The sequence below is a fragment of the Panulirus ornatus genome, chromosome 59 (genome assembly GCF_036320965.1).
Source record: "Panulirus ornatus isolate Po-2019 chromosome 59, ASM3632096v1, whole genome shotgun sequence".
In the NCBI taxonomy this organism is placed as follows: Eukaryota; Metazoa; Arthropoda; class Malacostraca; order Decapoda; family Palinuridae; genus Panulirus; species Panulirus ornatus.
The window spans coordinates 9,291,962-9,315,235 of NC_092282.1; the positions used below are offsets into that span (position 1 = coordinate 9,291,962).

General features: G+C 43.0%; 1 protein-coding gene across 40 annotated transcripts in view; it reads right to left on the minus strand.

Annotated features, from left to right (window-relative positions):
• Positions 1–23,274, minus strand: part of LOC139767191 (muscle calcium channel subunit alpha-1-like) — a 1,449,841-nt gene that overhangs the window by 1,230,531 nt on the left and 196,036 nt on the right. For 36 of the 40 annotated variants that reach the window (XR_011717010.1, XM_071696295.1, XM_071696296.1 and 33 more), the window contains one exon: positions 2,785–2,841. The exons of the other annotated variants lie outside the window; for them this stretch is intronic. Coding sequence is in view for 32 of the 36 variants with exons in the window: in XM_071696265.1 (XP_071552366.1) it covers positions 2,785–2,841 (57 nt within the window). In the remaining 4 variants the exon portion in view is untranslated. The remainder of the gene's footprint in view (positions 1–2,784; positions 2,842–23,274) is intronic. 40 annotated transcript variants of the gene reach the window in all.

Genomic DNA, 23,274 nt, shown 5'->3' on the forward strand with positions numbered 1-23,274 from the left:
ACGGGTACAAAGAGTACAGTAAATGTCACGCGCGTTTCGTGTGTAAAAACCCACCTTCACGAATACAGCAGCAGCTGTAACCACGAGGGCCTTGGTCATGTAACGGCCATTTGTATATAAACAATCTTGGTCATTATAAAACCATTATAAATATACCTGTATAAATCATAAACATTCTTCTACAACCCCTGTTTGTATACAAGCATTTGCCTAGAAATATGACAAAATTAATACAGTTGTACATACGACAATACATTAGTACATATGACAATACATAATCCCTCAACAATAGAAAACAAATTACATAAAGACTGACATGAAATACATCAATACAACACAAAAATAGAATGCATATGCATCGCAACACAAAATATTGAATACATAATACAACACAAGTATTGAATACATATACAGCACAACACGGCTCTGAAATACATCAATAATAGTACAAGTATAACACGACCATTACCAAGAATCATAACACAGGATAATAATTCTAAGAAAATGTGAAGACTAAATACCATCAACTGAGAAATGATTACAAACAGAAGTAACTGGCAACTCTCTCGAGATGCCAACGAGCATAATAATAATAATAATAATAATAATAATAATAATAATAATAGTAATACTACTACTACTACTACTAATAATAATAATAATAATAATAATAATAAAATACTACTACTAATAATAATAATAATAGTAATGAGCATAAAGAAGAATGGATTAATTTGATTAAGACATCAGAATAAAACGATACTTGCTGTTACTTGCTACGTCAAGACGCCCTTACGAATGATCTCACACTCACTATCTTTCAATATACATATATATATATATATATATATATATATATATATATATATATATATATATATGCAAGTAAAATAGGGTAGAAAATGAGTTTCAAGTTCAACTTTGGGTTAAACAAAATAAAAAAATGAACCAAGTCAGGCCTCTATAGTTTGAATTATAATGACGATGTAACGCGATTGTCGCTCCTTCTGCCACGTACTCCACATTCAATTTTTTTTTTTATATCATTACATAATATCATATGATTTGCAAAATGGTCAAAAGCATACAATACAAAAACTGAACCTTATCAACAAAGATCGTACCTTATAGATAAAGGACGCTAGACCCAATCTAAAGGATATTGTATCTTATCGTGAGAGAAAAATAGTATTAAATCCCATTAATGAAAAAGAAAAACAGTTTAAAATCTAATCAACAAAGATCCAAGATGTTATAACTTCTCCATAATTGTAAATACACGAGCTATGCTTATCAGTGTCAAATTATGTGCTATACTCATATATATAAGCATATTTAAAAGATGCTCTACCTTATTACTAACGACATTAAGGTATAGATAAAGACCTGCCACTCGAATAATCTATGCATAATTCATAAACCTACAAAAAAAAAAGAAAAAATGAAAAAATAAATCTGTTTTCATTGCAATTTCGCCTCAAATTTCCGGTCCATGTCTTTTGCACACGCGCGCAAAGCCGCTCCGGGCCGGAGCAACTGTCAGACCCGCGGCGGAAACATCGTCTTTATCCCCGGGTAACCGAGGGCTCATATCCACCTGCTTTTCACCACCCGGAAAATTTGCGCTGAGTCGTCTCCGAAGTTGTCAAGACATGATGAACTCAATTAGAAATATGCAATCGCAAACTCCTTCTCTGGATATCGTCTTTGGGCGAACATAATTTCGAACTGGACATAAAAAAAAAAAAAAGGTTGTGAGGGAGCTTAGAGAAGATAAGAGAAGAGCCGGATCAGCCCTAATGGAGGGAGACTCGTATCCGGGCGTAGTAGTCAGTGATCTGGAAATCTGAATGCATCCACCAACAGACAACATCGAAATCAGAGATACATGGATAGTGTTGGAAAGTGGCCGTTTAGAGCAAATGCAGATGCTAACAAGCAGAGCGATCTACAAATGCGTTTGCTGGCATGGAAAAATAAAAAAGGGGCGCGGAATAGCCCACTAAGACTACTTTGGAGTTAGACAAACGCGGTCAACAAATGGAATCAAAATGGTGTTAGATGGCAAATACATGCATCGACGGACATGTACGACCCGTTGATTCATTGCTCACGATGATACGACCCTTGAACACAACGGTACGACCCTTGGGCATGACGGTACGACCCTTGGGCATGATGACCTGGTCTCTGACCGAGGTCAGGTTACATACTAAGCCATCCTACTCTACGTTCGTACCGTTGTGTTTTCGAGGGTCGTACCCTCGTACTGAAGGGTCGTACCGTCGTTCTCAAGGGCCGTACCGTCGTGCTCGAGGGCCGTACCGTCGTGCTCGAGGGTTTAACACGGATATGCTGATCAAGCCACTACACTTGCATTCCTTTGTAACCTAAAAACAATGACAAGCATATGCACACGTACAACCACAAACATCTACGATAAAACAACTGAGAACACTACACGAAAGCAAGCAAATCCAGAGGTTTATATATATATATATATATATATATATATATATATATATATATATATATATATATATATATATATGCCACAAAATCATAATATACACAGCTGGAAACACATAGTAAACATCACAAGAGGTGTAGGCAATGCAATGGGGCGTGTGTACCAATGTGCCTGTGCACAATGCAGGGAAGTGGGAGGGAGAGAGGGACGGAAGGAGGGAGGGAGGGTGGTTTGTTGAGCACACTAGGGAGGGAGGGGGTGGGGGGGGAGGGTGGTAGGGTTAGGGTGCGTGCTAAGAGCTGCGGGCCACTGACCTTCACAAAGACCTTGCGCTATAGAGTATGGACCATAGTTTATCGTGTCTTGAGTTTCTGTAATAAGAGGACACAGGCCGGTTAGACGCGCTGGACAGGCTGCCGTAGGCGAGCGAGGGCCCAGAGAGAGAGAGAGAGAGAGAGAGAGAGAGAGAGAGAGAGAGAGAGAGAGAGAGAGAGAGAGAGAGAGAGAGAGAGGTTACATTTCAAAAGCCAATCCTAAAGTCAGGCTCATACAGAGATATTATAGCTTTATAACTACAGTTAGATCAATAGTTAGGCCTATGAATATAGCAAACACCAGAAAGCGTTAAAGAGTTTCTGACATGGAATTAGAAATATCAGCACAATGTCCTACCTTAGCTTTAATCAACAAAACGGAAAGCATAGATATAATAACATTAAAGAATATATGATAAAGTTAAACTAAGTACAAGATGTTTACGTGAATAAGAAAAAGTTAAATAAATGTATTGGTTATAAATGATAATAGAAAAATATGTGGTTCACTCGTATGATATTGTATAACTGTAAACACAATAATAAAAATACAACTAAAAAAAACCCACAATAAATGAATTAATCATAGGCAGAGTAAATGTAAGATAAAGCATAATTATAAAAACCACTATTATGGAATGATATTACATAATACCTACATAAAAATATGTACAAATCAATAAAACAACAATTATATACAACATTAAAAAAATTCTGGTTTTCAACTCTAATTAAGGACACGAGAGAGGAACCATCATTTAGTAAGTTACACTCTGTGGTGATCACACGAAGACTAAACAAATTCATTACACTGCCAAACAAAATCTTATTGGTTAGAAATCCTATTGAGATAAGTGATTAAAGTTAAATAAACAAAGCTCAATTAGTCATCCATTTATATATATTCCCGCAAAGGCCCAGTCCTCTGTTCTTAACGCTAACTCGCTGTCGCGGGAAATGGCGAATAGTATGAAAGAAAGAAAAGACATGTATATATATATATATATATATATATATATATATATATATATATATATATATATATATATATATATGTGTGATTGGGCGTTCGATGTTACAAAAAAAAAAATGATGGCATCAAAGAAGTCCATCATTTCCCTGCTACTGGAAAGGAGCGCAGCCTTGGGCTACAGGATCCTCAGGGGAGCAGGCCCTGGATAAAAAAAAAAGAAAAAAACCAAGAACCCTTCCACATAAACTCGTCCTGCGACAATTATAAACAGACCGTATTGCCACAACTCTCTCTCTCTCTCTCTCTCTCTCTCTCTCTCTCTCTCTCTCTCTCTCTCTCTCTCTCTCTCTCTCTCTCTCATACTCCAGTCCAGTAGAAAAGAAAAAAAACCCGGTTTCCTTTAGCCATGAATACCGTACTACATTAAGGCCATTGTGTATGGATACACAGAGGTCAAATCCTGGGCTACTCAACAGGTCAGATCAGGTCAAGCTCCTTCGTCTGTGGCACGATAGGTTAATACAAATTGCGGCTCTTTGGTTTAGGTCATGACGAATCATGTTTGTACCACCAGTCTCTCATGGGGAGAAAGATAACAATACACTTACGACGGATGGGGAGGAAGGAAACACTTTTCCCCCCTCCCTTTGGAGAGAGAGAGAGAGAGAGAGAGAGAGAGAGAGAGAGAGAGAGAGAGAGAGAGAGAGAGAGAGAGAGCAGCAGCAGCAGCAGCGACGTGTGGCGTGATAGCACACGAGCAAGAGATAAGGAGGAAGATAACGAGCAAGATGACATGATAGCAGACGCCCCAAAGTGATTCTTGATGGATGTGTATTACCTGCTCCTCCCACCACCCGACCCCCAACGAGAAAAGTCAGAAATAGACACACACGCACACACACACACACACACGCACACACACACACACACACACGTACACACATTCAGGTGAGACGAGCACAAGATATGCGTACAGAAATACACATACGCACGTATAAACAGAACACACACTCTTCGTAACTCTCATTCACAAAGGCAGACGAGCACACACATACATACAGGCAAACTGATGCACCAACACACATAAGCACACATGGCTATAAGCAGACACAGAAACATACAAAAAATGACAAAAATAATAATTTACCATAGCTTATAGAGGCGCTTATCAGTCTTATCTACACGTGCCCTAAGAACCCTTTCTCCTTGCGTCGCTCCAGGCCCCTCTACCCTGGAGGTCCGGCAGTTTCCAGTGTGCGCTACGTTAAGTAGCGAGGAAAGCATGGAACTCCTGGGGAGTGAGACGTTCTTCAACGGGGCTGTATTCCTAGTGATACAGCCACGTTCTGTAACTAACATATTCCGGGTGGAGTCCGGTAACACCTAAAGATATGTGGTAACACCTACCTATATATATATATATATATATATATATATATATACAAAGAGCATTAATTGACACTTTGGGAAGGTTTGTATGACTGGCCCAAACTTTGTTTAACTTCGCCGGGTCATTAAGAGACATTAACTGTTTACATCACCTCGTCAGCTCACACTGTTTACAGACGGCCTGTTGCTACGGTAACACATCTCTGCTGTGGTGGCAACAGAAGCTACCATTTGCATGGCTTTGCCGGCAAAGAACCGTCTACTACTTTTCTATCACTTTACCGGTGCTTGGAAACACACATACACACACACAAAAACACACACAAAAAAAATAAAAACTGCGGATTCTTTCTAAACAGCAATACATTATTTTCTGAGAATGGCTTCCACATTACTAACCAGCCGAAGTTTCCAGGACAGAGACAAAATTGTTTCCAGGACATTACGGCAACACAAGACTCTCAAACTATTTCTCTGACTTTCATGCAACATCCGTAGAGGTATGATATTTCTACAACCTGCATGGGACAGTTTGAAAGGTTTTTGCCGCAATGCAAGTACTTAATATTCCCCCTGCTTTCCCTACAGCATTAGTATAACATAGAGTTTATTTGACGTAACCGAAACACAAGCTGACTTTAAGTCGTCCACACAGACACCATCACATCAAACTGTGTGAAAGAATTTGCCGCTGGAACACCGATGTTTATATAACCAAGTGGGCCGGACAGATCGCACAGTTCGCGCAACTTCGCCGCTACATAAATGTACCGCGTTCGAGTCATACCTGCATTGCTAAGATATTTACAATATAACTTTGTAAAGTTGATTTTTTTTTTTTTAACTCTTCCTTTCCTTGCCAAAATACCTAGAATCTAACCCCGGGTAATGACTACCAATTCACCCCTTCCCTTGCTGGGAATAGTTAAGAGTCTAACTTTGTGAACTTAAACTTCTAACTCCCGACTTTCGTGCTGGAATAACTAGACTATACCACGGTCACCTTGACTTCTAACTCTCGCTCTGTCTTGCTAGACGACTTAGATCCTAACCTCACACGACTCCTAACTTCCCTCCCTCCCCTTCCCTAACTTTGCCTACGAGATTCAGTCAGGACCAGACACGCTGCTGAGCCCTCCATGTCTTCTAACTTAACAGGGAAGTCTCTCTAACTCGTTTCTAGCTAACGTCAGCCGCGGCCTCAAGGGCTGTCAGCGCCCTGGGAGAGGGAGAGGGAGAGGGGTGAGAGGGGAATGGGAGGGAGGGGAGGAAGAGAGAGGTGGGAGAGAGAGAGAGAGAGGGGGGCACGAGCATGTGTCGACTCACACAGCTGAGGTTTATTTTGGGTGTGCGCATCGCTGACGACTCTCAAGAGCAGCTTCAAGTATATCGACTTTGAGGGGCACAGTTCGGCGTGACACGACGGGCCCTGCCTGGGGCGTACCGAGGGAGAGAGAGAGAGAGAGAGAGAGAGAGAGAGAGAGAGAGAGAGAGAGAGAGAGAGAGAGAGAGAGAGAGAGAATATTCAAGTCAAAATCTACTGAAGTCACTTGTCGTTGATCTAGGCCACTGAGGATGAAAAACGAAATATATATATATATATATATATATATATATATATATATATATATATATATATATATATATATATATATATATATTCCACGGTTTCCTTCCTACTCTCGGCCCCAAACAACACCATGTCTCTGACATCCAGGTCAAAAAAACACACCAACCGCAAAAGCCATTCTCTTTCACAGTGTTTCAGTCCACCTTATTGTTTTACTAATAAGTTCGAGTCACAATTAACCTCCTCTCTCTCTCTCTCTCTCTCTCTCTCTCTCTCTCTCTCTCTCTCTCTCTCTCTCTCTCTCTCTCTCTCTCAGCATCTAGGCCCCCTGTTGTAGCCCCTGGAAGACTGAGGAAATAACAGATTTAATTGGCTGGCTGGTTTGGTCGTTTGGGTTCTAAGCCTATCAACTGCCAGGTTCATTAAGCCACAACACCCACCCACCGAAAGATCTTGAACAACTTCTTCAGGTGTGGAAGATAATTCTTAAAACAACGCACACACTCTCACTATACATGTGGCCCTTCAAGATTTAACCACACGTAAAAGAAATACTTATGGGAAATTTTGACCTACGTGGCAATCCACAGGATCATGGAACACACACACACACACACACACACACACACACACACACACACACACACACATATATATTTCTTTTCTTCCATACTATTCGCCATTTCCCGCGTTAGCGAGGTAGCGTTAAGAAAGGAGGACTGGGCCTTTGAGAGAATATCCTCACCTGGCCCCCTTCTCTGTTCCTTCTTTTGGAAAATTAAAAATAAAACGAGAGGGCAGGATTTCCATCCCACGCTCCCTCCCCTTGTAGTCGCCTTCTACGACACGCAGGGAATACGTGGGAAGTATTCTTTCTCCGATATCCCCAGATATAGATATATATATATATATATATATATATATATATATATATATATATATATATATATATATTTGAAAAGAGAATTTCTCAAGACATGAAGAAAAACCCTATGGAATTCTACATATACGAGTGTGGGGAGCACAAAAGAAAAATTTTGTCCCATTATCTTACAAAAAAGGAACCTCCAAAAACGACAATAAAGAAATCGCCTCCTTATCAAGCAAATATTTTGTTTCACTGTTCGCTATCGAGATATGTAATTTTTTTTTTTTCACAATTACAACACAAAGTGTAAAGATTTTTTTTTTTCCCCGAGCATATGACACGAAACATTGGACTTGCCCTACATTCAGAGCTACGCATCGATTAACCACTGGGACAAATTCATGTCAACCAACTGGTACTGAAGACGTGTCCCCTCAAATATAAACCCAACCCATCGTATATCGAACTACTACAATATCCAACCAATACAATATCCAACCTATCGTTACTAGAGGGAGAAGGAGGGGGTTGGATCAATAATCGCAGAATGACTTGAAAACACAGAAATTTATCCTCAATGTGCAAGAAACAAATAATATAGCTAACACACCTCGACAGACGAACCTTCCAGCTCCAGTAAGGGACCGTCGTGAAATGTTCGACTCAGTAATCAGGGATTAATCGAAAATGTCGAGCAGGTAGAATGATCACTCTAACTCACCATGGACTACGTCGTAATGGCTCGTGTTTACCGATTTTTCTATAGCGCTCGTCACACACATATGGGATTCGAAGTATTCAATGATGTCATACACCTAGGCTTCCAACAAGCTTGCCAATATAGTACAGCGGAGGGGAATGTTAGGCAAAACAAAATCACATGACATATACAATCGAGTGTCCGAGTGGATTACGGACTGGGAGCAAAGTGTGGTGTTCACTGGGGAAGCATCACACTGGCTGAGCGTGACGAGTGGGGTACCATAAGGTGTAGTCCTGGGACCTACTATTTTCATCAGCTTTTTATATACGATCGGAAGACTATCCTTCCTCCATCTACAGAGGTGGTGGGTAGACTATCCTGCCTCCATCTACAGAGGTGGTGGATAGACTATTCTGGCTCCATCTACAGAGGTGGTGGGTAGACTATCCTGCCTCCATCTACAGAGGTGGTGGGTAGACTATCCTGCCTCCATCTACAGAGGTGGTGGGTAGACTATCCTTCCTCCATCTACAGAGGTGGTGGGTAGACTATCCTGCCTCCATCTACAGAGGTGGTGGGTAGACTATCCTTCCTCCATCTACAGAGGTGGTGGGTAGACTATTCTGCCTCCATCTACAGAGGTGGTGGGTAGACTATCCTTCCTCCATCTACAGAGGTGGTGAGTAGACTATCCTGCCTCCATCTACAGAGGTGGTGGGCAGACTATCCTGCCTCCATCTACAGAGGTGGTGGGTAGACTATCCTGCCTCCATCTACAGAGGTGGTGAGTAGACTATCCTGCCTCCATCTACAGAGGTGGTGGGCAGACTATTCCTGCCTCCATCTACAGAGGTGGTGGGTAGACATATCCTGCCTCCATCTACAGAGGTGGACACACTATCCTATCTCCATCTTATCCAGATCAAGAATGCCACACAACCATCGCTCTCCCTCATCAGCCTAACCACGTTCGTGGACCACCCCATCAGTCCCGTCCCCACACCTACCGTACTCCAACAACAACCACCACCGCGACGTATCATCACCATCATCATCATCCCCTACTCCTCCTCCTCCTGCACCACCAATAACAACAACAGGGTCGGGTCGGGTCGGGTCGGGTCGGGTCGGGTTGGGCTGCTGGCCAGGAGCAGCCAAGACATCTTGTTTACAGCGCCCGCGTGAGCCCCGGGGCACGCTCTCCAGCCCCTCACACCCAGCCATGCTAGATGGAGATGTCGTGGCAAATTAAATTACCCCTCTATACGGCCGGGGGACAACAGGATCACGAGGGAACGTATGGCAAGGAGGAGGAGGAGGAGGAGGAGGAGGGGAAGGCCCTTTTTATCAAGGCTCCGTGTAGGGCAGCACAGTTTCGAAATTGGGTTTAAGTAATTCTTAAAATCATATTTTTATTTTCTCTCAAGTCAGGCTAGGGCATGGGAGGAGAGCTGAAAATACGGCTTAAGTAGAGATCTAACAAGATTACCACTCTCTCTCTCTCTCTCTCTCTCTCTCTCTCTCTCTCTCTCTCTCTCTCTCTCTCTCTCTCTCTCTCTGAGGGGATCAGGGAACGGATTCTTTTACACACACACACACAAGACACATTCCTGAAGTTAACAGCTTGATCGTTCAGTTGCTTGAACAACCAACGCCATCGAAGAGGTAAATGCCCTGAAAAAATGTACATCACGAAAGAGTCAATATATATTGGCCTCATGTAAACCACATTCTGAGCAGCCATATGTGTGTGTGTGTGTGTGTGTGTGTGTGTGTGTGTGTGTGTGTGTGTGTGTGTGTGTGTGTGTGTGTGTGTGTGTGTGAAGCGTCATCTCAAGTATCAGTATCTACTGTTATCTAATAGCCATCTTTTACTAATTATCATTATCATATCATCATTATTATCATGACTATTATCATCATTATTACAATTATCATTCGACGCATTTTTGCTCCACACTCCAACGTCCGACCAATTTGTCTTCAGCCACGCGTGCCATGTGTGTGTGTGTGTGTGTGTGTGTGTGTGTGTGTGTGTGTGTGTGTGTCACTGAACGTGGTGACTGTGTAAACAGCTGTGACCACGCAAATACTAAAAGTATATTTCAGGTTGCACTTACACTGGCACTGAAAACGGGAGCCCACTGGGTGTGAAACAGTCAGTATTAGGCTACCATGCTGTCAGTTACTTTAACGAGGCCTCGGGTAATTACGAGTTGCTGTCGTCTATTCGGCTATCGTAAATGATTAGTGTTAGTGTGATCATAAAAGTCTTCTTGAGAAAAATCAAATTAGATTCGTTTCATTTCAGTTTTCCTCGGGTATATTTTGAGAGGTTTTGTATTTCCTTATACCTGGTCGTGTTTTGAGAAAGGCCTGAGTCACGCAGCATTCACCAGAAATTACAAATACATTTAAGAGAGCAAATACTGCTAACAACAGCCTTTTCAAAGATTTGGGCACAAAATTCTAAGCAAAATCTATCAATATCAAAAACCACAGGTTAAAAAGTTGGTGTGGTTTAGGGGCATCATCAAGTACAGAATCCACTTACGTATTTAGATAATATTTATATTTAGATCAACACGTTCGCACATCGTTCTCACACACTGGCTGTACAGAGAGCAACCAATAAAGGTGACAGTATAGAGAGAAGATGGGAAGTTGGTAATAGTCATCAGTGTGAAAAGGAGACAAGAGTGAGTATCTTGAAGCCCCGCTGAATGTATTGGGTGATGACGAAGACACATAAGATGTGTCTGGGGACGGGGTGACGTGTGGAGTCAGTCAAGGCGAACGGTACGGTGAAAGGAGAGGAAGAGGTGAAAGTTTAGCGCAAGATGAAAAGTGGCAAGGTGTCAGGAGCGGATGGGATTGCAAGCGAGAACCTCACGGAGGGGTGATGGTGACTTCCTTTGGTTAACCACGCTGTTACGCCTATTTATGGTCCAAGTTGAATTGCCTGACAACCGTCGGAGTGCACGTACGGTGCAATCTTGTGAAGGCAAAGGAAACAAAAACTAACATTCGAATTACAGAAAGTGGTGAGAGAGAGGAGGGTGTATACTGCATAAGGATGTGATAAGCTGAGGTCGAGGAGAATGTGTGGACCAGGGGTTTCGCTTTGAGGAATGTTTGTGAGATGTACTTTTGAGAAGGAAACTAACTCACATGAAGCAACCGTACCTGCTTAATGGAAGGTGTCTCAAACATATGGAGTAAACACAAAGCTATTAAATGCATTGAGGTGTATTTTGACTGGAACAAAACGGTATGTGGCGTGATCAGGATGGGAGGAGAGAGAGAGAGAGAGAGAGAGAGAGAGAGAGAGAGAGAGAGAGAGAGCGGTTCTAACTGCTGGTGTGTGTGTGCGTCAGCGGCGTGTCACGTCACCATGGCAGTTTGATCTTTTCATGGAGTGGATGATGAGGATGGTTAATGTGAGGGGTCTTGGAGCGAAGGACGGGTTTACGGTAAGCTAGGAGTTGAGCCACTTGTTTGCAGATGATACCGGTCTTTTGAGAGATGCCTATAGAAACACACCAGAAACTGTTGACAGCCTGGGGAGAGTGTGTGTGGAAGAAGGGAGTTGAAAGTGAATATGAACAAAAGCAGAGTAATGAGGTACAGCCGGAGACGCTAGACAGTGCGATCTGGGCGTTAATACATGGAGGACTTGGAGGTAGGGGAGTGCCTAGGGTACCTGGGAGTGGACGTGAGAGCGGATGGAACCCAAGTGGGGCGGAGGGAGACACAGGAGTGCGAGAGGGAGTTATGGTTTTGAGTGCATACAGGAGTCAGTCGAAAGAAGGATACAGTTTGTCTGCTGGTATAGAACTCCCGACGATATTGTGTGGACAATGTTCTGGGCAATGACTGCAAAGGAAATGAGGAAAGTGGACGTGTTGGAAATGAAATGCCTGAGGACTATTTGTGGTGTGAAACTAGTTGATCTTGTAATAAGTGACACTGTCACAAAATATCAAGCGGTCGTGAGCGCAGTTTGCCAGAGATGGTCGGCCAGGGTGTGCTAACATGATTCGGACATTTGGAGAGGATGACTGAAGAGGGATTCAGTGAGAGGATCTGTGGGCTAAGGTGGACGAAGCAAAGGGGAAGAGGACACAGAGAAGGATGGAATAAAGTTGGCTTTAGGCATGTCACTGAGCCTGGACATTCAGGAGGGTGAGAGGCATGCTCGGAATAGAATGAATCTGATCGACACGGTATACGGGGGGACCATGTGATGTCACTGGACTGAACTAAGGCATATGAAGCGGTCGAGTCGTGGGGTAGTTTGTGGAGCTTGGCTATAGATGGCAGGCTCTGGTTTCCATACACAGTTTTTTTTTTCAATGATATTCGTAAACGTACGAACGTCCGTATTCGCCATGAGTTCGTGGGTACGTATGATCATAGAATTTCCTTGAACACGTGAAAAGGGTGTTCAAACATTTTTCGACTGGCGGCCATAACTCGAAGACCTTAATGATGACCCTAGCATATGATACTACAAACTACTCATTGAAGGTTTTACAGTTAAACCATCTGGGTTTTATTCATCAAGTTTACTGTACTGCTAAACGAACGCTTGAGGGGAAAAAAAATACATCATGTAATTGTCAGTCAATGTAATCTACCTCTCTGCTCCTCCCACCAGCGCCCCTCCTTACCCCTTCGTCAGAGCCAACAGTGCTACGTGCCAGCAGTGCCAACAGTTCCAGCAGAGCCAGCAGTGCCAAGAGAGCTAGATAGATGATTCTATATCCGGCGCCGGGAAAACGCTGAGGGAATCTAAGAGGACGATTTATCCAAGACAATAACACACGACCTTCCCTGGGACAACCACCCCTCCTCTCTTAACACGACGGCACGACCACTCACCACGCTGAAGGGGTCGTGCCTTCGTGCCCTTGGGTCGTACCGTCGTGCCCAGGTGGGGGGGCGGGGGGTCGTGCTTAAACGGGGGTGAAGAACATGATCGCACGTGGCGACATCTGGCACCCGCGTCGAGACTGCCGGGTCCCTGGCGCCGTGTCTCTTGGAGGACTATATCGTCCGTGGAATTATGACCTTTAAACCATAAATTCATAAATACGATTCCAGCTCGGCCAGCTATACAGCTCCTCCGAAGCATCTACTACAACCCGCCGACTCTCTCCACTCTGACCCTTCGGTGTATCGTCACTAAGTGTCATTTCAGCTGCCGTGTCCTCGGCGTGTAATCTCTGAGGTAAACATGCTACTTGGGAACTTCTGTTAGGCTACATTAAGGCTTGTTTTTCGGCTTATAATATCATAGTTCCTTTCTAAGTGAAAAAAAAGGAATTATGACCCTCTTGTACTCTTATAATAAAGGTTGTTATTGGCTACGACGATAGGGGTTGTGGACTGTTCTCCTTACATGTAACGTGAAATTATGACCTTTGTTACACTACCATAAGGGCTGTTTCTACTTGATATACCAGGGTTTGTTTTTCTAGCCCCCCTTTTTCTAAACTGTATCAAGGAACTCTGATCCCTATGTTACCGGTCAGTAAGGATTCTTTCTGGTTGCAAAAGTCGTATTTTTCTACCCCCTCCTGGAGATAAAACACGGGACTGTGACAACTCTTTTATCTATACGTAAAGATCACTTTTCGCTGCGATAATCGGGTTGTTTAGCCCTTCCTGCGGCAAGAACACGGAAATATGACACCTTCGCCGCTAACAAATAAGGATCATTGTTTCGTTTATTCTTTTTTGGCTCGGTGCTGCAGTGGGCGTCGTGACGCGCCGGGGAGGAAGGCAGGCAGGCCGAGAGGGGAGGAGGGGGACCTTAACCAGCCCGGCAGACTAATTTAAGGCGGGAATATTATGTGTTAACTCAGCGGCGACGGAAGGCGACCGGACTACGGTGGTGAGGAGTGGGTGGCGCCACGACCGGCTCTGCTCTACGAGAGAGAGAGAGAGAGAGAGAGAGAGAGAGAGAGGGGGGGGGGGGGTTACGTTACGGACGAACCGCTACAGGCTACATTTAGCATATTCATAATCACCACCATACATATTTCATGAGAGAGAGAGAGAGAGAGAGAGAGAGAGAGAGAGAGAGAGAGAGAGAGAGAGAGAGACCCTTCCCCACGCCCCCCCCCCAACCCTAAACATTAAGTCACGTAACACACGCGCTCAAATCGTGTGTGCTAATAGGCTACATACGTGAGTATACTTTCCAAACCCACATCCTCTGGCGAGAATATCAATTTTGGGAGCATGACGGTCTCGCCCTCATTAAACCCCAAAGCCCTGATCTCCCTCACTCCCAGCCCTGATCTCCCTCACGCCCAGCCCTGATCTCCCTCACGCCCAGCCCTCACGGCCAAAAGAAGGATCAGTGAACGTGAAGCTGATATGTCATTACAGGATCTCGAATACGCTTCTTGTCCACGTAGACAGTCATGGTCACTTACAAAGGTGGCGAGACGAAGCAAAATCCAAACGACTGAACAACGCCGTTGAGGAAAGCCTTGGAAGCGGCCCACATATGCATAGAGAAAAGCGTCCAATCGCCGAGAGGGCCTGTCTCCGGCCGAGGCTGTGTTATGATCAGTCAACGAAACAAGGAAACAGTCTCGTCAAAGACCTCCACTTGCTTCAAGGGAGTAGTCCATTCCGTCGCTTGCTACGTAATGCAGCGCAGCCTTGACCTGCAGGAACCCCTACGTTTGTACTATTTTCATCATTTTTCCTATGAAATCCGAAGTGCAATACAAGAAATCTTGATAGAAAAAAAAAACAAACAAACCAGCGTACAGAAAACGGAAGGACAAATACAAAATATGCCTAACTAAAGCATATCAGATTAACCTTATCGACATTAAAATCATTATCTATACTTTGCTCATATACAATTTTCTATGCTACTACCATACGTCAGGAACATACCAAAATAGTGGCACCAACATCACCTCATCGACCCCAAAGTCATTTCGTACCTGTGAACAAAGAGAGAAAAATACATTAGCACATCAGAGATATGACGTGTCGCTATTCTAATTAACCGTTAATCTAACGTTATACAAAATATCAACATACTTGATCTAAGAAATATTCCTATAATATCATACATTCTTTTATAACTTCTTGAAATATATGATCATATATTTACTTCGTCCGTGACTAGGATATATATATATATATATATATATATATATATATATATATATATATATATATATATATATATATTATCCCTGGGGATAGGGGAAAAAGAATACTTCCCACGTATTCCCTGCGTGTCGTAGAAGGCGACTAAAAGGGAAGGGAGCGGGGGGCTGGAAATCTTCCCCTCTCTTTTTTTTAATTTTCCAAAAGCAGGAACAGAGATGGGGCCAGGTGAGGATATTCCCTCAAAGGTCCAGTCCTCTGTTCTTAACGCTACCTTGCTAACGCGGGAAATGGCGAATAGTTTGAAAGAAAAAGAAAAAAAAAAAAAAAATATATATATATATATATATATATATATATATATATATATATATATATATATATATATATATATATATATATCATGATTCACGGGCCATCGTGTATGCCATAACAACGTGTACAATCGTCTTGAATGAGGTGTTCAAGTCATGTTCGACTTGTGGTTATAAAATTGACGTTGACAAGACTTAATGACCCAGGCGGGTGTTATGAGTGGATCACTCCACGCCCCACACACTCCACATCTGCCAACCCTCGCGTCGGGCACATTCCACCTCTGCTTAACAGAGGTGGAATGTGCCCGACTGTACACTCCTTTAACCCTTTTACCGCTTCTCACTCTGCTCCCATCTGTTCCTCTTGTTATTCTCACACCATTCACCTTCCACAACTCCTCACGTATCATGTACTTTGTACCTCGTTGTCAGCATGTAACAGTAACCATCGATGAATATCCTTGATATAGAATAATTACCCCTTTGGGGAGGGGGGGGGGGCCCTTAAGTTGACTGTTTCGAAAATTTCCTCCCGCAAGTCTCACAAACTGTGTCGAAATTTTCCTCCCGCGCGCGTTTCACAATCGTGCTGTGAACCTCGGCTATGAAGCAGTCGTCAGGTTCGCAAGGTTTCAGCGGCTTGTGTACCAACCCACCTGGCAGGGTACTTGGAAACACCTGCTTGTATAGCACAAGGAGAGAGAGAGAGAGAGAGAGAGAGAGAGTTATATATGCGTGGGGAACCTCTCTTAAATTCGTGTGTGTGTGTGTGTGTGTGTGTGTGTGTGTGTGTGTGTGTGTGTGTAGTCGAGAAAGATCGTACGAAAACCTATGATGAATTATGCTAAACTATGAATATCAAAACCACGTCACTCACTCCTACGTGTCTGGAAACTTCGTTGAAGAAAACCAGTCTCACAAGAGGTTACGTGCGACAGAAGCCATTAACTACGATCAGTCACTGTAGCGTCTGACGTATAGTAGTGGCCATGCGGACGTAACTCACAACTCACCTAACGTAAGAAATCCAGGCTCGACCCCCTCCCTCCTCCTCCAACCCTCTTTCCATTTGAACACGGTGGAGCGACCCTTGAAAACATGACGCTTCGATCCATTAAATACGACGGTACGTGGGTACGATAACCTAGTCCGTATATTAACGTTTTACGCGAGTACGTAAACCTTGGAGTAGGTAGGTTCATGAATACGTCTTTGTCAAACTCATCTTCAGAAATGACCTTGTCAATAATAGTCACACTGTTTACGTTTGTATTTTTCTAAACACATCCAGGTCATGTGACACGGGTGGTTTTAACGGCGAAACTAGTCACTGAAAACACCCTAATTGTTGACGTGATGAAATCATTCACTTTAATATTCACACATATAAAATCATAAACTTACAGCTTATCGTAAAATACCCATGACTTCGCCGACACTAGACAGAAATTCACAAAAATCGTTCGTGTAAGTCCCCCAATGTCCGTGTCAGTACCTCCTCCTCCTCCTCCTATCTGATGACTGGCAACTGAGCTCATGTTTACAATTTTTTGAGCACACAGGAAACGTTAGTATAGCCGACACAATCCTGGATACTGCTGGTAAAGAAGTCACACAGGAAGCCGTAAACTTTACCGAAATCTTTTGATCCCTTTCACGAACCAATACTCGTCTAAAACAACTGAAAATACTTGCACAATATGTATGTAAGTACAATCAAAACGCTGTTATGAAAAAAAAAAAAAGGGTAGATTAATCTATTTAAATACCCTTAACTACTGTGAATAAACTCTTGGAAGCGTCATAACCGTTTCATTTTGCTTAAGACACACACACACACATATATATGTATATATATATATATATATATATATATATATATATATATATATATATATATATATATATATATATATATATATAACTGTTCAATCAACTTCATCATCTGTGACCTTATTTAATGTTCACACAATCGACCATTATTTAATTGGTCCTTGTTGTCAATTACGACAATATTCTGTTAATTAAACGGTGACCGATCGACAACCCATTATCAATTATTATCTGCACCACAACATGTAATGACGTAATTCTCTCTCTTGCACTGCCATAAAATATGACTAATGTAATCCATAGAGAATTATTAATATATATATATATATATATATATATATATATATATATATATATATATATATATATATATATACACACACATTATAATTCAGGTATATGCACCATTTTTTTTCTCTCTCATTATCATACAAAATTACTTTTGCAATATAAGCGTAATGGGAAATTTTATATTGGCTGTACCCAACGCAGCCAAAATTATTAACAATAACAAATATTTCCAAAAGTGTAATATATATATATATATATATATATATATATATATATATATATATATATATATATATATATATATATATATATATTTATATATTTTTTTTTTCATACTATTCGCCATTTCCCGCGATAGCGAGGTAGCGTTAAGAACAGAGGACTGGGCCTTTGAGGGAATACCCTCACCTGGCCCCCTTCTCTGTTCCTTCTTTTGGGAAAAAAAAAAAAAAAAAAAAAAAAAAAAAATATATATATATATATATATATATATATATATATATATATATATATATATTTCTCTCTCTCTCTCTCCTTAGCTATGTAGCGTCTGGAACAAGCGGGTGAGCCCTCGAGATCAAATCCTCACATGGCTAATTCTTGCAATTTCAAAATGCAGAAAGTGATAATACAGAAGGGGATGATGTCAAGCCCCTTTCCTACCATTCTTACTTTCAAAAAAAAAAAAAAAATCAATATATTTTCATCAGAATTTCTTACGTTTTTCATATCGAAAATAAATAAATTTCATGCACTAGTTCAGGTTTTAAATTTGCTTCCCTTTGACAAATCCCCATTCATACCTGACTCTAAAACGCCAAAAAAGAAAAACAAAATAATACATAAATTACTATTTTCGTAGGACCAAAAATTTACAAGGCACCCCTGGAGAGGAGACACCCCCGGAGCACTCGTAACCTCCCATTTTCTTCCGCTGCGGGGAGGAGGCAGCAGATCACGTGTTGTGGGGGTCCTGCCAAGAGACAAGGGTCAGCGAAAACCAACTTTATTTCTGTAGCGACACCAACGACACCTCCGCCCCCCCACCGGCGGAAGGTGTGAGGGGCGGAAGGTGTGAGGGGGGGAAATGTTTACAGCTGCCTTTGTTTACACCCCTACTCCACCCCACTTCGTCCTCCCCCCCATCATGACGCTGGCTTACCACATGGTGACCGGAGGGGGTTTTTACCCCCAACCCCCCACATAATAGTGGGTTTTTACCCCCTCCCCCCCATAATAGTGGGTTTTTACCCCCCAACCATACCCAGGTGTTTCCCTGGTACTTACTGGTATTTCCCATACCGGGGTGATTTAACCCTAAAAGAATAGGATTAAACCCCCCCCAAAAAATTGTGGATTTATGCCTCGAAATACTGACAGTTTAGCGGATTCATCCGGTATCAAAGGGATTTACCTCCATAATAATGGGATTTACCTCCATGGTAATGTTATTCATCCTACGGTACTTCTGGCTAACGAGGATGATAAATGAGTCAGGCCTCTCTCTCTCTCTCTCTCACTCTCTCTCTCTCTCTCTCTCTCTCTCTCTCTCTCTCTCTCTCTCTCTCTCTCTCTCTCTCTCCTCCGCCACCGACCTCTCACCTCACCCATGCACCACACATCATCATCTCTCGTTCTCAAGCAGTACATTACATCTCTTTACACACACACACATATTTCCCGTGTGTGTGTGTGTGTGTGTGTGTGTGTGTGTGTGTGTGTATGTGTGTGTGTATGTGTGTGTGTGTGTGTGTGTGTGTGTGTGTGTGTGTGTGCAACATATCCATTATCAATATTTCTTTGTGGAAAAATTAACATACATTTACACCTCAAACAGCTTATATTCCTTTGCTCTCATGACAAAACCATTTACTGTCGACAGTCACCATTACAGACAGGCTCTCTGTACCTTACTGACAACAAAAGACACACGATTGTTTTTCTACGATCGTGTTTTACCCCGTCATCATAATATGTTTATTCGTCTCCTTATTCTTCCTTACTGCATTCCATCATTAAGTTCTGCTCTCACCAAACAACTTGTACAAATAACCAGACCAATTGTAAATATTTCTGTGGCAGGGGGGGAAAAAAAATCTAACTGCCATTTTTCCACAATGGAAACTCATCAACTGACAAATGACATTATCGTTACGTTTGACCAATTAATACTCTAATTATACGACATTATGCAATCAAAGCTCTGATTGGTCACACCGCCTGATTAACATTCTGAAACGTGATTGGGTGACCTAATCGTAAAGTGATGGCTTGCACAGACAGACGATATGATCATATGATCAAAGTCCCGACCTCATACAACTCTTCGGGAAGGAGCTACTGCACCAAACCCCGCCACCGTCAACTCCTGTCGCCAGAGATCCCTCGTCCCATGGGTTGCAGTTCTGTACCAAAACCCACATCGAGCCCATCCCAGCTGGTACAGATCGCTACGACGACAGTCCCATCCCAGCTGGGTAAAGCCCATCTGTCTATACTGTAGGTAGTTTCTGTCTAAAGCTTAAACCAACCAACCAACCAACCAACCAACCAAGGGACACTTTACGACCTTCCAGCGACGTGACGTCACGACACACGACCTCGAGGTAGACAGAGGTTGTAAGCGCCTTGAGTTACACTGGTCAGGTCGACTGCGCTCCAACCAACCATCAACCAATGATGGTCTTAAATGAGGTCATCGGAACGAGGAAAGATGCAGGCCAATGGTGTATTTCCTGTGGTGATGGTGATGGTGATGATGGTGATGATGGTGATGGTGATGGTGCAGAGCCCAACCCTGTCCCATGGCCCCCACTGTGACCCGCCCTAGGAACGACCCCTCACCACACGACCGCCTTAACAGGGGAGTCGTACGCTCATACTGCTGCAGTCGTACACACACACCCATATATGTATGGGAGAAGCGAGAGTCGTATATCACGCTCCCCCACCCCTCTCCACACACACACACACACACACACACACACACACACACACACAGGACACACGAGGAGAGTTAAATAAAACACAGAAAAGGTAACGTGATGAAATAGTGTGGTGTGTGGGAGTGCAGGGGAGAGTGGGACGAAAAAAAAAAAAAGGTTGGAAGTGCCAGGGAGAGCCAGGAGACATCTGTGGCATCACGTGGACTGTGTGAGAGTACCAGGGAGAGCCAGGAGGCATCTGTGGCATCATGTGGAGTGGGTGAGAGTACTTGGGGGAGTGAGTGTCTCGGGCTGTATTATTCAGGTATCCATGCATCTGTGGAACTCTCAAATTACACTGTGGGAACTAGTTAAGGCCCTGGGAGTGTGTGAGAGAGTCTGTGAGAGCTAGCTAAGGCCCTGGGAGTGCGTGAGAGTGTCTCTGAGAGCCAGCTAAGGACCTGGGAGTGTGTGAGAGAGTCTGTGAGAGCCAGCTAAGGCCCCGGGAGGGCGCCAGAGAGTCTGTGGGAGCTATCCAAGGTAATGGGAGTGCGTGGGAGTGTATGCGAGTTCCAGCTAAGGTCCTAGGAGTGTGTGAGAGTGTTGTAAGAGTCCGCTAAGGTCCTGGGAGTGTGTGAGAGTGTTGTAAGAGTCCGCTAAGGTCCTGGGAGTGTGTGAGAGTGTCTGTGAGAGCCAGCTAAAGTCCTAGGAGTGTGTGAGAGTGTTGTAAGAGTCCGCTAAGGTCCTGGGAGTGTGTGAGAGTGTCTGTGAGGACCAGCTAAGGTCTTGGGAGTATGTGAGAGTGTCTGTGAGAGCCAGCTAAGGCCCTGGGAGTGCGTGAGAGTGTCTGTGAGAGCCAGTTAAGGCCCTGGGAGTGTGTGAGAGTGTCTGTGAGCGCCAGCTAAGGCCCTGGGAGTGTGTAAGAGTCTGTGAGAGGGCGGGAGAGTGGGAGAGGCAACAGCAGTAGGGAGAGCGGTGCTGGTGCCTGGCTGTCCCCGGGTTTAGACCTGCCTGGTGGGTCTGGGGTCTGAGATTAAAGGTGGTGGAGGGAGGGAAGACGGCCAGTGTGGGAGGCTCTCCCTCCACCACTGGCCGGACTCTCCTCCACTGCTCCTCCAACACTGTCCCTCCATCACTGGATTCGCCAGATGAGAGGAAAAGAGAAGACAAGGAAGATATATATATATATATATATATATATATATATATATATATATATATATATATATATATATATACCGCGAGGCTGTATCATCGGAAGCTCAATCTCGTCAAAGAACTCCCCACACCGAGGGAGTCCACCCTTTCCCTGCTACTGGAAGGAGCGCAGCCTTGGAGCTGTAGGATGTAGGAGCTAATGAAAGAAAAAAAATAAAAGGTCCTGGAATGACACACGAACCCTTTCAAACTGGTGTTCCAGGCAATCATAAATGAAAATAATTATATACATCCATATAATCATATAATATATTAATAACAAATATGAGTAGATTATTTTCTCTTTTGCTCGTATCCTAGTGACCTTTCCATCTATGTAGATCTGTATTTACAATCTTTACTTCTCTATCATCATCATCATCAACGTATTCTTGATTGCCACTATCATCATTCTATCATTATCATTGTTAAAAAAAAAATCGATTCTGTCTTTACTGGATAAATCATTACTCTCACGTCCCATTACACTAATGTCATTGTAATTACCATGGCAAGTACTCCTGTTATGGTCATTATCACGGTAATCATCACTGCTCTAGTTATCTTGTGGTGTTCATTTATGAACGATGTTTCTTTTTAATTAGGTGAAGAAGGAAGAGGAGGGGAGGAGGGAGAATCTTTTTTAACATGTAAGGTAGATGCTGTTGTGGCTACATGGTCGTTCATAAGTTCCCTCACTATCCTCACAGCATTCTAGCCTTTTAACACACACACACACACACACACACACACACACACACACACACACACACACACACACATACACACACACACACACACTAGCTGTTTGACGTACAGAAGAAACATATGATAATACGTTTATCCGTTTCTCTTTTCTTTGTCGTGGTGTATGTGTGTGTGTGTGTGTGTGTGTGTGTGTGTGTGTGTGTGTGTGTGTGTGTGTGTGTTCAGTACCCTACACACATCATGGTGATAAATAGACGATATAACAAACATATTCCCATCCATCACACTCAGGACGGGTCCTCAGACTTAAATCGCCCCCTCCCCCCTTGATCTATGTCCCCCTAGCAAGACATGGGGGAGGAGGGAGGTGTTAAACTTTGTGGGGGGGGGTTTCAAGTTTTTTTTTTTCAGTGGGTGTGGAGTTAGGGTGGGAGTTCTTCTTTCTCTTTTTTTTTTTAACTCACTAAATTCATAGAAAAAATATCCCAAGGCGTTAATTAAAAAGCCCCTGAGGGGCTGGGAGGGGAGAGAGAGGGAGGGGGGGAGTAGAATTTCACATCTCAAGATTTTAGAA